The sequence below is a fragment of the Siphateles boraxobius genome, unplaced genomic scaffold (genome assembly GCF_051911475.1).
Source record: "Siphateles boraxobius isolate OS27281-9 unplaced genomic scaffold, OSU_SipBor_1 46, whole genome shotgun sequence".
Taxonomy (NCBI): domain Eukaryota; kingdom Metazoa; phylum Chordata; class Actinopteri; order Cypriniformes; family Leuciscidae; genus Siphateles; species Siphateles boraxobius.
Genome location: NW_027509097.1, coordinates 16,594,637 through 16,609,604, shown reverse-complemented (window position 1 = coordinate 16,609,604; position 14,968 = coordinate 16,594,637). Strand labels below are relative to the sequence as shown.

General features: G+C 37.6%; 1 protein-coding gene across 1 annotated transcript in view; it reads right to left on the bottom strand.

Annotated features, from left to right (window-relative positions):
* Positions 1-981: 981 nt before the first annotated feature.
* Positions 982-14,968, bottom strand: part of snx29 (sorting nexin 29) — a 139,800-nt gene continuing 125,813 nt past the window's right edge. The window contains exon 21 of the mRNA XM_077201129.1: positions 982-2,007. Within this exon, the coding sequence (XP_077057244.1) occupies positions 1,956-2,007 (52 nt within the window). The 3' untranslated portion in view covers positions 982-1,955. The remainder of the gene's footprint in view (positions 2,008-14,968) is intronic.

The following is a 14,968-nucleotide window of genomic DNA, read 5'->3' as shown; positions in this document are numbered from 1 at the left end:
GATGCAACTTTGAGATGTCATCTTTATTTCTTAGTCATAGAAAGAACAGGATTGTGGGATATCAGAGGTAGCGAAGGATACAGCTATGCTGCCTTCAAAAAACGATAAGATGAAGGGATCTCAGGAGATAGGAAGTGAAACTAACATTGTATTCGGACGTGCCTTGATGCCTTCCTACTTTGGAATCCTCTCCTCCGAAGGCAGCAATTATCAGTTTTTGGACACAGCCAATGCTTCCCCGCCATTTACAGGAATTTTCTGGCTTTCCATGTTTTCACTGGTACACGGTAGGGGGTGCTGTGGCATCTTCTGCAAGAGTACTGAATCTCCTGATCAAAACACATGTGAAGATGATACAGAAACAAGCGATATCATACATGTAATCATATGCATATGTAACATAATGCGATCATCAACATTAAACAGCATATAAATCAAAACTGCCTAAGATAACTGAATGAAATGTCGACCCAGGACGAGCTAGATGACTGCAAGCATTAGGGGTGTTGATGGACTCGATTTACTCCATCTATGCTTTGATAATCGTTCTGAAACTGATCTGATCTGGATGTCGTTTTTAACATAAAAGTGATTCTCTCAGCTCAAAATGTTGCTTTTTTATGAAACTTACCCATTCAAGTGCATGAAGCTAGAATAAAACAGGTTTTTATTTTTGTTTTGTTTTTTAAAAGTACAGAAAGTCTATTCTTTCTTCTGATATATATTGCATGATCAGATATTCATAAAACAAAATATTCTGGGGCCATGATATTGTGAAAATGATCTGGTGGCTGGCCACTTTTTTAAAAGGCCCACCTTCTTTCTGGGTTGACACATTTTGGGTTTGTTGTTTTTACTATTTCATGATTACACATTCATATCATGTTGCAGATACCTTGGTTACAGATCACACTATATATGTATTTCATAATAATGACAGACACAGATTTGGTTAATTTTCACTGGTTTATTTTCAATGTGTTTTCTTCTATAAATTAATAGTTTGGGTGCACACTTTCTAGTTATTATTGGTATATTGTCAATGTTTATTTAAGTTGCTTGGAAGAGCGGAGGTTTGGCGCTGTGTTGGCGCAGAGCTTCGGCGGAGGTCCGTTCCAACCAAGGGCCGACTAGCATCAGTTGCCACTACTTTGATCTGTTGTAAAACATCTCAAACATGCATTTTAGTCTGGGAATTAAAGCCTTTTTTAAAATTTTTTATTCAACTTTCATAAAAACGTACAATGACATTTTACATCATACATAAAACAAACAGATATTGGGGAAAACCTATACCAGATCTGACATTGTACAGAGTAAAACATTAAATTCTACAAACTATTTTTTCCAAAATATGAGATGTTTTTATGCACTTCTTATTTCTAGTGATTGAATTCATTGAGTCATGGAATATTTTAACATCTTTACAAAAGAAATTAAAGGAGGGTGTTATAGACATTACTTTAGCTTTATGTATATGAAACTTCCCAAGAAGAATTATTGGGAATTAAAGCCTTGTCTTTGAAACTGTGTGATTAAGCATTTGGGACCTGATCAAAGTTTAAACCTAATGTTTAAGTGCATTCTCCTGCCTAAATGCATTCTCCTGTATAAGCAATGTGTTTATTATCAAGAAAAGTCTCAAAATGAATAACGATTATAGTTACGTTTTAGAGAAAGTAATTTGCTACATTAAGCATTATATTAAATAGCCTACAACAGAAATAAATTAATTAAACCATAGTAATGCCATGGTACTTTATGTTTGTATTGTCAGGTACGAAACACAAGATCCAATAGCAAATGAATGTAAGTTTATTTGAAGTAGCAAGAGAACAAAGCAAGGCAGACTGGAGAGATCGCCAGTTCGGCGCTTGGCAGCGCAGAGACTGCAGTGGGCTGGAATTTCCAAGAAGACAGGAAAGACGAACCCAACTGGGCAAAAGGTCCACAGCTCAGGTACTGACATCAAGAATAGTCTGGTAGAACAGGAACGGGATGGATGAACTGCACAGACAGCGAGACAAGAGAACGAGTAACAACGATCTGACAATGAACATGACAAACACAAGACTACATATAGGATCCATAAACGAGACACACTGTGGCTGGTCTGATTGCTCGTCAGCCCAGCTGATGCTGATAGGCAATCAGACCAGTACAGTACACACAGAATGAACAGACAAACCTGCGAACTGTGACATATATACTGTTTTGATTGATAGCCTACTCATTTGGTTTGGAAAATGTCTTTACCTGCAGTCCAGGTTCGCTTGCTGCACGTGTGGGTGTTAAATTGATTGCAAACGATATTTGCAAGTGTTTATGAAGTGGATTGTAAGTAGCCTAAATATCCCGTTAGTGTGTGCATTGTTTGAAAAGCCGCAGTAAATGGAGAGCATGAATTAACTGTACGAATAATCCAGGCTGAATCGTGAATGGTTAGCCTACTAACCTGTTCGACCAATTCATTGAAAACTACTCAGAAGAATGATTCTTGTTCTGATTGTGATTCTTAACAACCGTCAGAGAATAACGGACGTGGGGCATGATTGCTGAAATATTGTCTAAGCGATTATAGAGCTAGGCTACACGATTATGGATAAATTGAGAATTTAAAAAAAATAGAGATCATGATTGTCCTGCGATTCTGAATAGACGACGAAACTAAATAACATGTGTAATTTACTAGAGGTTCTGACAAAAAGTTAATTACTGCAGTCTATTTAAACATATTTAATCAATTTTAATCATTTTTTAAAATTAAAATTAATTGCCTCACTCTGAAAGACTTCCCTTGTTTAATTAAAGCTACAATATGTAATTTCTTCACAGCCAGGGGTCGCATTTTCAAAACAATAACAAGACAAAGGTTGATGAGGAAGGAGAGTAGAACTATGGGAGATGTTGTTTTCGCCATCGAGAGTTGCATAGAGTTCACGAATCATATAAATTATATATCAGCTAATAAATTTGTTTTTGTATTACTTGTACGTTTGATCACAATTATTGACAGTAGACTAGCCTAATAAATGAAACACAAAGCCCTTTTAACAAGTAGGCCTATTAATAATTATTTATTTGTTATATTATCTGCAATAATTACGAAAACCGTGCGCGAGGACTATCAATTTATTTATATATTGTTTAATTTTCTATTGATTATAGATAGGACTATATACTTTATTCAAATTAAACTGCATGTTTCCATTGATTGTGAAGTTAGACATCGAAAATTGCAGATCAAGCGCACGGGGCTGCATGTTTTTTCTTGGTATGAATTGTCTCCTATTTTCCGTTATACAGTCAACTACGCGAAGTGATATGGAACTGTAATGCGGTCAAGACCTGCCTGGAACTACTTTAGCCATGCGTTTCCCTGAAAATAATTGCACACCTTAGAACGTTCGTCAACCAATCATACATAGATTCCTCATTAGCGGCTTAAGTATAGCGGCCCATTAAAACAGCCGCTAATATGGATTCTATCTATTGATATCTATGGTTTCTACAAGCGGAAACCGGGGATAGTGCGGATATTACTTCATTGATACGCAACAATGACCAGGGACAAGCCATTATTAAACACTGAAATTTACAAATCCTTGGGAACTTTTGGGACAATGTAAGTACACAACTGCATGAAATATATCACACTGTGAAAGTGGTTTTTGAATATTTTATTACAAAAATCTTAGATATTGTACCTTTAATGATTGAATCAGCGTTTTTAAACTAATCTCTTGAATGATTCAATGGCAAATACATTCAATGACAAAACAGTCACTTGTCGCCACCCATTGGTGTAAAAACTAAAAAGCTACATAAAAAACACTGAGTGTTTTACTGAGTTGCAAGAGTTGTGACATTTAGTTTGTATATTTGCTTTGAGGCATCTATTTGTTAGTGTACTCCTAAACATTGACAATTAAATTTTTTTTTTGTCTAATCAAACACCCCCAAATAGTCTACCATTGGTAGACTAATGCCCATCCCCCAAATAGTCTACCACTTGCAACTAGCAAGTAAGATGGGAAAGATGCTCACCTTAAGAACAATGTGAATTTACTTTAATTTGTAACAGATTTAGAGACAAGCCTGTGCAGGATGATGATGTCAATGTGTTATGAAGGGGAAAATACAAAGATTTACTAATTTATTTTCTTTAATATTTTTCTCTTTACCATAGATGGCACAAAATCTCAGCGCAACACATTTGTTGAATGACTTTTCTTAACACTTTTCTTAATTGTGTCATTTAATCTGAATATCAACATCATTTCATCTGAACTTTAAAGGGATTATTTTTTGCTACTTGTAACACTGCTTATGCATGGCTCTCTAACATTAAACCGGGTGAGGAGAAAATATTATAAAATTGACACCTGACATAAGAACATTTTCAACCGCCTGAAAACAAAACAGTATACCATTACTGTCTGTAAAGCAGTTATAATGTCCCTTTTATGCTGTTTCTTTTAGATGACAATACATTGCCAGGGAAAGTACCATGTGAGAGATTTTATTACTGCCCCAGCTGTTCTGAACTGATTAGCACAAAGTCACACAGCTACAAAAAACAGGGAAAATTACAATCTGCTACAAAAGTGGCAAAACTAACAATCTAAAATAGTGCAACGTTTGTCAATGTCTTTTGTGGCTGTTTTCCATCCATCCACCCATCGCAGATGTTGCTGTTTTATTATTGTTTTTATTTTTAAATGACTATTTTTTTAATAATCATTTTTAATAACACCACCTTGCATCATATTTGCTGAATGAAATCCAATATTTGTTTCCAACTAATTTTGAAGTGCTGATTCAAAAAATAGTGACCGTTTTGCTCTAGCACATCACACTTTCTCACAAAATATGATCTGCATTTTGTAGCATTTCTGCTTTCAACAATCATTAGTAAAAGGAAAAAGTCTTGCATTGCAATTTAAGCACCAATGTAACCTCGGTTCCCTGAAATAACGGGAACAAGCATTGCGTGAAACACGCTTTGGGGGAAACAGAGTTTTCTCAGAATACTGAAGCCTGTTCAGATTTGTTCATGTTTTTGCAGCTGCACAAACCAATGCATTTCAGCCCACCAAAACGGGCAGAGCGCCTACCATTTCAACAGAATTTTTTGACTGAGAAGCGGCAGCGTCGACTCGTGTGCAGCCATATAGCACGGCAGGGTAAGCAATGCTCGTTCCCTTTATCTCAGGTAACCAAGGCTACGTTAGTAACCAGAGAGTTCCCTTTCGAAATGGTCTCTCACAATGCGTAAAACATGCTTTGGGGAATGATTTACCATAGCAACGTGCTATAAGTGCAGAAAAGAAGCTGTTCCACAAGCCCAGTCCTAGGACGCTACCACAAGGGCCCTAGGCAACATAGCCTAACTAGTGAGGCTCAGGCCACGGAGAGCTGAAGCCTGAGCAGTTCAGACCACTATTTAGGAGTGCAGGACAATCAAGCAGACAAGATCCATGACTGAAGGGCAGGGATGTCCAGGATATAAAACCTCGCAAAGGTAGACGGCAAAGACCAGCAGGTTGCCACACAAATATCCCAAATGGAGACTCCACTGGACCAAGCCCAGGAGAAGGCCATTCCCCTGGTGGAGTTGGCCCTCACTACAATGGGGCATTCAGAGCCCACTGAAGTAAAAGCCAGGGCTATAGCATCAACTATCCAGCGGGATAATCTCTGATTTGTAACGGGCAGCCCTTTAGAACAGCCTCTGTAGCACAAAAAGAGCTGCTCTGATTGACGAAACTGGCTAGAGTGCTCCACATAAGTTCTGAGGGCCTGGACCGGGCAAAGTAAGTTAGAGCCCTGCTCGTCATCCCAGGCGGGGAGAGCTAACAGAGTAATGATTTAAGGGTAAAGAGGCGTATTATAGACAGCGCTCTGGCCTCCGCTATAGTGCTGGTCACCCTCACAAGGAGCTGCCCTCACAAGGAGCTGCAAAGGCTCCCATCGAGGGACCACAGATGTAGACTCGGTTTGGGGATGCCAAAAGGAACACTCTTGTTTGAGAGAGAAGGTCCTTCCTCAGCGGAATCAGCCAAGGAGCTGTCGATGTCAGCTGTATCAGCTCAGGAACATCGACTGGTTTCGCCAGAGTGCAGCCACCAAGAGAACTGAGCAGCTTGTCTCCCTGATTTGCCTGATGTCCTGAGGGAGCAGAGCAATCGGTGTTTACAGGCGACGTTCGGGCCAATCCTGGGCTAGCGCATACTGTTCCCTCGAGAAAAATATTGGGCAATGAAAGTTGTTTTCTGAGGCGAATAGGTCTACTTATGCCCTCCCGAAGATCTCCCAGATCATCTGAACTGATTGGGGGTGAAGCCTCCATTCCTCTGGAGACACTCATGGCTCCACTGAAGGAGATTAAATCTGATTCCTATGGCGAAATGGGCCGCTTATATAGTCAGCAGCCACGCCCATTCTGGCACGTGAGGCGGGAAGTGTCCTGATAGGATTGCGCGTCCTCGCCGCTTCATCATAGGTTCGTGCAGTTCCCGCAGCCCAGCCAATCAGCGAGCTAGACAGCTCTGCGTTGTGCTGGCTGTGCAGCTGCACTGCATTTTAAAATAAAGGCTTCAATTTTATCGAGAAAAGGAGTTTTCCCATAGCGTATTGCTACGCAATACGAAGTGAACGTTCTCGAAAGGGAACTGCTAATTTGACACTATGTTTTATTCACATCAGAAATACATTGTTTAGGTAACTAAATTTACTTTTAGTTTGACTTTTTATTCTTCTCCCAGTTCACCGGCCACTTACTTTAATGTCTTTCGGAAGAAAGTAGATGAATTTGCACGTTTTAAATCCGACAACTCTGATTCTCTGCGCTGAAGAGCAAACTATTAAATGGCAGAGCCGATCACCGCTATCATCTAACATAATCATTATAAAAGAGTTTAAAAGACAAAATACAATAAGCTAAAACCAAGAGGTTTATTTTCACATAGCGAAATGGACTCGAAATGGAAGTGTAGACATTTTTTTTATGCTGTTTAAAGTAAAATAAATATATTTTTTAAATGTCACTTAATTATATTCACTATTACTGTAGTGCAATTCAGAGTAAAATGTAATGCAATGTTGGAATGTGGGGGGCCTGAGATCCTGACTGCATCCATGGCTCGGAGGAGTTTGACCTGAAAAACCTGGAGGACCGCCATAGTGTAAAGCGCTGAGCCCGCCTGTCCTTCTGCAGAGTAAGCCCTACCAGCAAGGGCTGAGGTGGTTCTGCAGGGCTTGGATGGATGGACGGCCTTGGCTTTCCATCCCAGAGCTGTGGGTGGGCAAAGATGCACAGCAAAGGCTCCTTCGAGAGGAGGGAGCTTCTCATAGCCCTTTTCCTCAGCGCCATCAGCAGAGGTGAGTAAAAAGTTTATAAAATGAATTTATAACCTTATGTTCTATGACATGGAGTATATAAACATATTTTTCCACTCCTTTTCAGCTTAAGTTAAATGATACATTTGGAATACTTATTATTGTTCTTAAAACTGAAATATTTGACATTTAAGTGCTTTTGTTAGTTTGATAATTGCATTAAAGCTGATACCTGTATTTATATTTTTGAACTTTGCATCATCAAATTAGGTAAGAAAGGCCATTGGTGTAAAGGCCATTGCAAAAGAGCATCAAGGTCAGCAAACCCTGACAACGATGAACCTCCCTTGAGAGCAACTAAGAGCATGAGAGGTATTAAGCATACAATGTCATGACTCAGTGAAAAAACAGCCTTAATACTTGTACACTTGCTGTGTGTCCTTACATACCTCAGATCTTCTTTGTTCACACCTCTGTATTTGTCATCAGGGGTTTGATTTCACCATTAAAGTTGTGTGAGAGAGATGACAGTTCAAAGTGTTCCTGTAAGGTTTCTCTGGCATCGCCGATCAGTATTCACTGCCAATAAAAACATGCTCCTGCTAAGTGGAGGCAGTGATGGTGTGATGCTGTAAAGACTGAAAAGAAAGTATCTTTTGTTTCATGCACGCTGAGATAGAAAGAAAAAGAAGCGCAGATATGTGTGAGGAATCGCCCGCACCGCGTGAGGAGGGGAAATACCACGGTAAATAAGTGTGAAATGTAACACATTTGTGTGAAAATCCATGACTGCAGTTGAGGGAACAGAACTTTGTTGGGTGAAACTTTGAATTTCTCTGAACTTTCATCATGAAGACCTTCCTAAAGCACAAACCTCCAGACCCCTGCGTTGTAAGGCTTGTTTAGAAAGGAAACATCCAGCAATATCAATCTAAGGCCTGAAGGTAGTAAACATAGACCTCTGTCGACTTGCACATCATCGTCCATCTGTCATTTGCCATCCGACCAGACGCAAAGTGTTTGAACTGCTAGATAAATGAAGTTTACCTCCATTTCTCAAATCTGTCCATACTGACAACCTTTTGGGAGTGTTGGTGGTTGACTTTCCCTGTCATGATTATATGTCACAGCAAATCTAGCATGTTGTAGGGGGTGTTATGTTTGAGAAAGGCTGTGAAATGCAATCTTGCTCAAAAATTGTCTTCGTAAGTGAGATTTTATTAGGTATTTCATTTAAAATGACAGAAAACTCTTGCCCTCATGCAGCGTTGTGACTGACTCTCTCTTTTCTTCCTGGGGGTTTCTGCTTCAACCATCAGTCACTATTTGAAATGATTAAGAAAGTCCAGTTAAACCATAGCCTAGTTGCAAGGCACAGTGACTTTTCATGGCCGGAGCACTTTGATTCTGAAGAGGAAAATGAAGAAATAACACTACGTACCTGCCAAAACACTTCTAGAACCATAGGGAGTAAAAGAAAGCATCTGGGCAAAGAGGAAATTAGTCATACTTTTAACTCCTCCGACTATCGCTCAAGCTAGGTTTATTTTAAAAGTCAATTTCTATATAGACACATACCTTAAACACTACAAAAAAGCTATTGCACATTTCCATTGAAAATACCATTGGAAAAAGATACTGTTAATTTTACACAATTTGATCTAAAGGCCCGTTCACACCACGAACGATAACTATAAAAATAACTTTAACGATAACAATATTAGCATCCACATCATGATAATGCTCTGTTATACGCATGTGCTGCAGTTTTGTTGCTTTAAATGTTTATGTGCTTTAAACATCTGCTGCTTTAAATGTTCAAGCTATTGCGTTCGAGTAAGATTCTGATTGTGATTCCAATGAAATTGTTTCTGTTTTTGTTATAGTTGTGGTGTGGACTTCCCTTTTCTCATATATTTTAAATGATTATGAAAACTTTATAGTTAGATAGTTCTTGGTGTCCTAGCAATCACATCGTTCTCTACAGGGCACAGCTGATTGTTTCCTGGTTGCATCAGCAGCCAATGAGCTCGCTGCTCAACTTTCAAATACATGGTCAGTGTTTGCTGTAGCAGTTGCAGCACGCTTTCAGAAACCCTCCATCTTCCCCAGCTCCACCTGTATAGATATTCTACGGGTAGTTCATGTATGCTCCTGTATATTCATATTGTAAAACTAATCTATATGAATTGAATGGTTTACTCCAACTTTTCTAAAGAGACATGATCACTTTATAGGATGAACAGATTGAATTTAGGCTTTTATTATTAGTTTTTTACGATCCGTTTATGAACTTTTCGAAGCGTCAAATAAATATTTGCATAGACTGGCAATGAAAGGACATCAATCTATCAGATTTCATCAAAAGATCTTAATTTGTGTTCCGAAGATGAACAAAAGTCTTACAGGTTTGGAACAACATGAGGGTGAGTAATTAATGACATAATTTTAATTTTTGGGTGAACTCAACCTTTAATAGTGGGCTAAGCTCACAATTAAACAGTTTATTGTAGGCTTTCAGCAAAATGTAATACAAATATAAAACACAAAACTACTCAGAAAACAGCAAAATGGGTCAGCAAAATATTTATTACAAAATAAATGTGTCAACGTTTTAATGAAAAATACCCTTGAAAACAGTTTAAACTTCAATTAAAATCTACAGTACTTTCATTATAGTTGACTCGTGATGAATGTACTGAATGTCTGTGGGTTTTATCATGTAGAAACAGCAAAAATATGATTTAAATACAAGTTATTGAGATACAACCAATCTCCAACTAGTCTTGGTCTCCCCTATTTGAGGTCCGGTGGGGTCTTATATAAAACATGCTTAATATTCAGCAATTTTATGGACTCGAATCCACTGACACTATTGAATGAGAGCTTAAATAAGCTGGATGATGAAATCACTGTTTTCTCCAGAGCTGCTTTATAGAATTGAACTCATTCCATAATTGATGAACTTTACACGGTTATTGAACCAAACTGAATAATGACTATTGTTTACCATTGACTTTATAGAGTAGAACTGAAATCTGTTTGTATCATTGAATAATTTTTTTCATGTGTACTACTCTCAAGATGATTTGGACAAGCAGATAGAGCCCACCTAACAAGTCACTTCCTGTCTAGATCTATAGAACGTGCTTAAGTATCCGCTTCCTGGCGTTCCCAAATTAGACACAGAATGTTTGCTTTCCTTCTCCAAGTACCTGCTCTTTGTTTTTGAGTGTTTTCGTGTATCGCAAAGACTTGTACACCCTAGATTAGCATAATCACAATAATTGAATCATAATTACATTTGCAATAAACACAAAGACTCCATGCAAAACAGCATATAAATAGCATATTTCTAATGGGGCCAATCTTCTTGTGCTGCTGCCTCCAGTTTCCGTTCTGAATCTTGATAGGCTTGTTGGATAGGGACTTGATTGGGATGTTGGGTGACTGATGTTGTTTGTGTTCCTCAGATAAAATGACACATACTGTGCCATGTTTTCTTATTCGCAAGGCCCTTCTCCCTTACCTCGCTCCCAGATGGGCCAGATATGATGTCTCCTCCCAGCTTTTCCATCAAAGCAAACAGAGCCAACAGCAACAGATGATTCCCAAGCAAAGCTGAATTACCAATCTAAATCTGGCTTGTCTTCCAGCTCCAACTGTTTATACAAGCACCACATGTTGTATTTAAAACCTGTCGGCTGCTTCTGCTCATTAAGCATTCGATTTGGGATTGGGTGTGAGTTTTGCGGTTGGTTAGCGCCTGACAGCACGTTTCCTCCTGTTTTATTGACTGTTACGATTATGTGTCCACAGTAGGTGGATCCAGTGTTCATTTGTTTTTATTTGTCAGTAACACTTTAGTTTAGGGTCCAATTCTCACTATTAACTAGCTGCTTATTAGCATGCATATTATTAGGATATTGGCTGTTTATTAGTATTTATAGAGCACATGTTAATGCTTTATTCTGCATGACCATATTCTGTACCCCTTAATCCTACCCAATACCTAAACTTAACAACTACCTTACTACTGTAACTATTAATAAAGAGTCATTAGGAGTTTGAGGCAAAAGTCACAGTTAATAGTTAGTTAATAGTGAGAATTGGACCCTAATCTAAAGTGAGACATTTTGTCTTTTGAAAAAAAGAAAAAAAAAATCTTTTCAATTTAGTCAATATTTTGTCATGTCAATTTCATTAATTTAAGTCAGTTTTACTCTGACTAAATGTAATCTAATTTTACATATTGTCACAAGAGGCAACAACAATGTTATTTAACAACTATGCGTTTATTGAACATACTGCATGAACTGCATATTTCAGTGAACTGCATAAATCCCGACCGCCCATTTTTCCAGGTTTCCATTATATATACAAGTGAAGTCCCCGCCTATACAGGTACAATTTAATTGGCCAACATAATGAGGCTGGTTCCACACATATGAACAGTATTGAGAAAACCACTATACAAATAAATGTGAATTGTGAGAATAGAATTGAATTGTCGGTAACATTTTATAATAAGTATACAGTGCACTTATATATCATGTCATTATGAAAAGAGCATATTCGCATAACTTACATATTTTTAAGTAAGATCACTTGCACATGCATTTTGCCAATTGACAATATTGACTATGATTGGATTTTCTGAAATAGGCTAATATTCTTTCTATATACGTCCTAGTATCTTATGGCATCACTTTGTCTTGTCATATTTTCATAAAAAATATGATTTATATAAAATGTTCATTGATGAACACTTCATTGACAAGACAAACACTGGGTGGATCTTAATGTCAGTCAGATTGAGGGTAAAAGATCACTTATTAATGTTCACACTGCATTGAAAAATAATAATTTAACGATTAAGAAAACTTGCAATGAAATATTTGTATTCTAGTTTGAGACCACAGAGGACTTTGAATGAAGCAAAAAACAAAACAAAACAAATCTTCAAACATCCATTTCTTTAAGATATTTCTGGAGTTTAAAATATATATTTTTTAAAACATTCACAGCCAGAGTTTTGAAATGCAAATCAATTATATAAAAAAGACAAGAGGGAAAAGAGAAGAATAAATGACTGTTGACTTAGAATTCCTACTAAAATACTCAGGACTGTTTATACAACAGCCTCGATTTAACTAAGGTCACTGTGCTCTGCAGAGAAATTCATGGAAATCATATTCAGCTGAACAATAAATGTTAGGAATGGATCACATGAATAAAACAGCTCATTTAAACAAAATACACAGTGTGCTTAAGGTAAGTACTTTAATGTTTAACTCACAGGATGAGTGTATCCTCATAATGCAGATTTGACAGAGTGAAATAAATTACCTGTGTTTTTCTGTTTTAAATGTTGCTAAGCCATGACCAGGAGCACAAGTAACATTATCTAGATGGTCATTCAAGTGGAAGTGCACAGATTATCTGGCCTGTATTCACTCAGCTGTGAATAACACTCTCTGTGCTAGACTGCGACGAACAGTGATCTACTTCTGACTGGCAGCACAGGAGACGCGAGCTTGGGTCACTGTTGCCAATTAAGATATGTTCCTGGAATAACATTCCTGTCTGAAAATCTAGTCCTAACCCTATCCCTAATAACACTGATGTAGAAGCACCTAATCCTGGTTCTAAGCCTAAACTTAACATAAACTGTAAACTTTCTCTCAAATCTGATTGGACGCTTTTCCACTGTCAGGCCAAACGGTTCTAAGAACGGCAAGGAATGGGTTATTTTCACTAGAGCTTGGATCAGCAAAGCACGATTACAAACTGTTTTCTCAAGCACAGTTGGCCACTCAGGATCGGTTTCTTGTCTGTTGTGTGGCTACCAGTTTCTCTGTAGCTAGCACACTATTTGAGCGAAGAAAAAACACAAGATTATAATAAAATTAAAAGAAATATCTGATAATACTCCATAATGTGGTCGCTATTTTCAGTACATCCTATAGTGTCTGTAAACTCTTGCAATACCAAGGCAACGACTGACGCATTTGTTTTACACTCCAAAGAGCGGCCGTTATCAGCCCCACAGTGGAAGATGATCCAGTGGTCGAATCGGCATGGAATGGAACGCTTAAGCAACAAGAACGGTTTGGCCTGACGGTGGAAAAGTGACTAAAGATGTTGATCCAGGAGCGTGTTGCATCCTAAGTGCTATAGCTGGCTAGTTGTATAACTAAAAGGTTCCGAGTCAAAGGTCCAATTACACAAATGCGTGTGTTCTCTAATAGTAGTTTTATATGTTGGTTTCAAGACTGTCCTGGATTAGGGTGTTTACATGACACCATTTTCATCTACAATTTGAAAACTTATTATGCGTTTTGGCCGTTCACTTACACACAACAAAGCTTTGGGGCCTGAAAATGCAAACTTTTGAAAACGAGATTCAAAGTGCAAGTGATAGTGAAAACGATACTGGTTGAAAACGATACTGTTATCCTCTCTGTGTAAACAACAAAAACGTGAATTTGTGAATACTTCGACGTCATGCGCATACATATTACGTGTTCAGTCTATAGGCGCCAACTACTGGCCTGGCAAGAATTATACAGCGTTTGTAGTCGTGTTGTCGTGTTAGTACATCGTTGTCATGTACACATACCCGTTAAAGCCCGATTTTGCTGAAAGTCCTATAAAAGTTAGTGACAACATGGTACACCATAGTGACAACATGCCCCACTTTAAGGCATAAAGTTCTGAACCAGAGGGCCGGGATTCATTAGAGGGCTTCAGAAACCTTCCCAGGGGCTTCAATAAGTAACAATTTAAATGTAGCTATTTTAACATTATCATGTTCAAAATACTAATTTATGTCTATTTAGGCCTATTTATGTCTGGAAATGTCTGAAAATTACACAAAAAAGATGACAAAGTATACAGTGGTACTGTATAATTATTGTATAATTAAGTATTATTGTATAAATAAGTATTACTGAATAATTTGAATGTTAGTATTTGACATAAAAGGTGATTCATAACTCTAAATAAGTTTAGAAAGAATGTCCATATATAGGTGAAAATGCCCCTGGAAATCAATTTAAGGTGGCAAATTAAATTAATAAAAAAAATAATGTTAACTGCTGTTAACTGACCCCTGCATAGGATATTAAAAAATATGAATATCTTTGTGAGTCTGCTGTCAACAACAGGCCTAATCCAGCCATGTCACCAGCACAAAAACACAATCAGTAAAATATCATTTAATTACCAACAAAACATTGAAAATATTGAGATATATTTTTGTCAATATTGCACACCCCTAATATACGGTATGAATTTTGATTTCTTCAGGTCTTAAAAAGCCGTAAATTTGACTTTTAAAAGTGATTAATAATATCAGTTATTTTCAGTTAATTAATTGATACGCTTCTTGGTCCCCATTGCTTTTGCTAATTTCTCACCAAAATGAAGAGAAAGAAGGACATCATGTCAATTACAGTTACTGTGAATAATACTGAATATGTAATGCAAATGTAAAAATATAATGGAAATGCTTACACATTGTTGAATGATTATAAACATGGTATTTTGTCTGTTAATGCCTGCAGTGCAGTGCAGAAAAAGATATGACAACAATAAGGTCTAAATGTAACTGGCCCCTCTAACA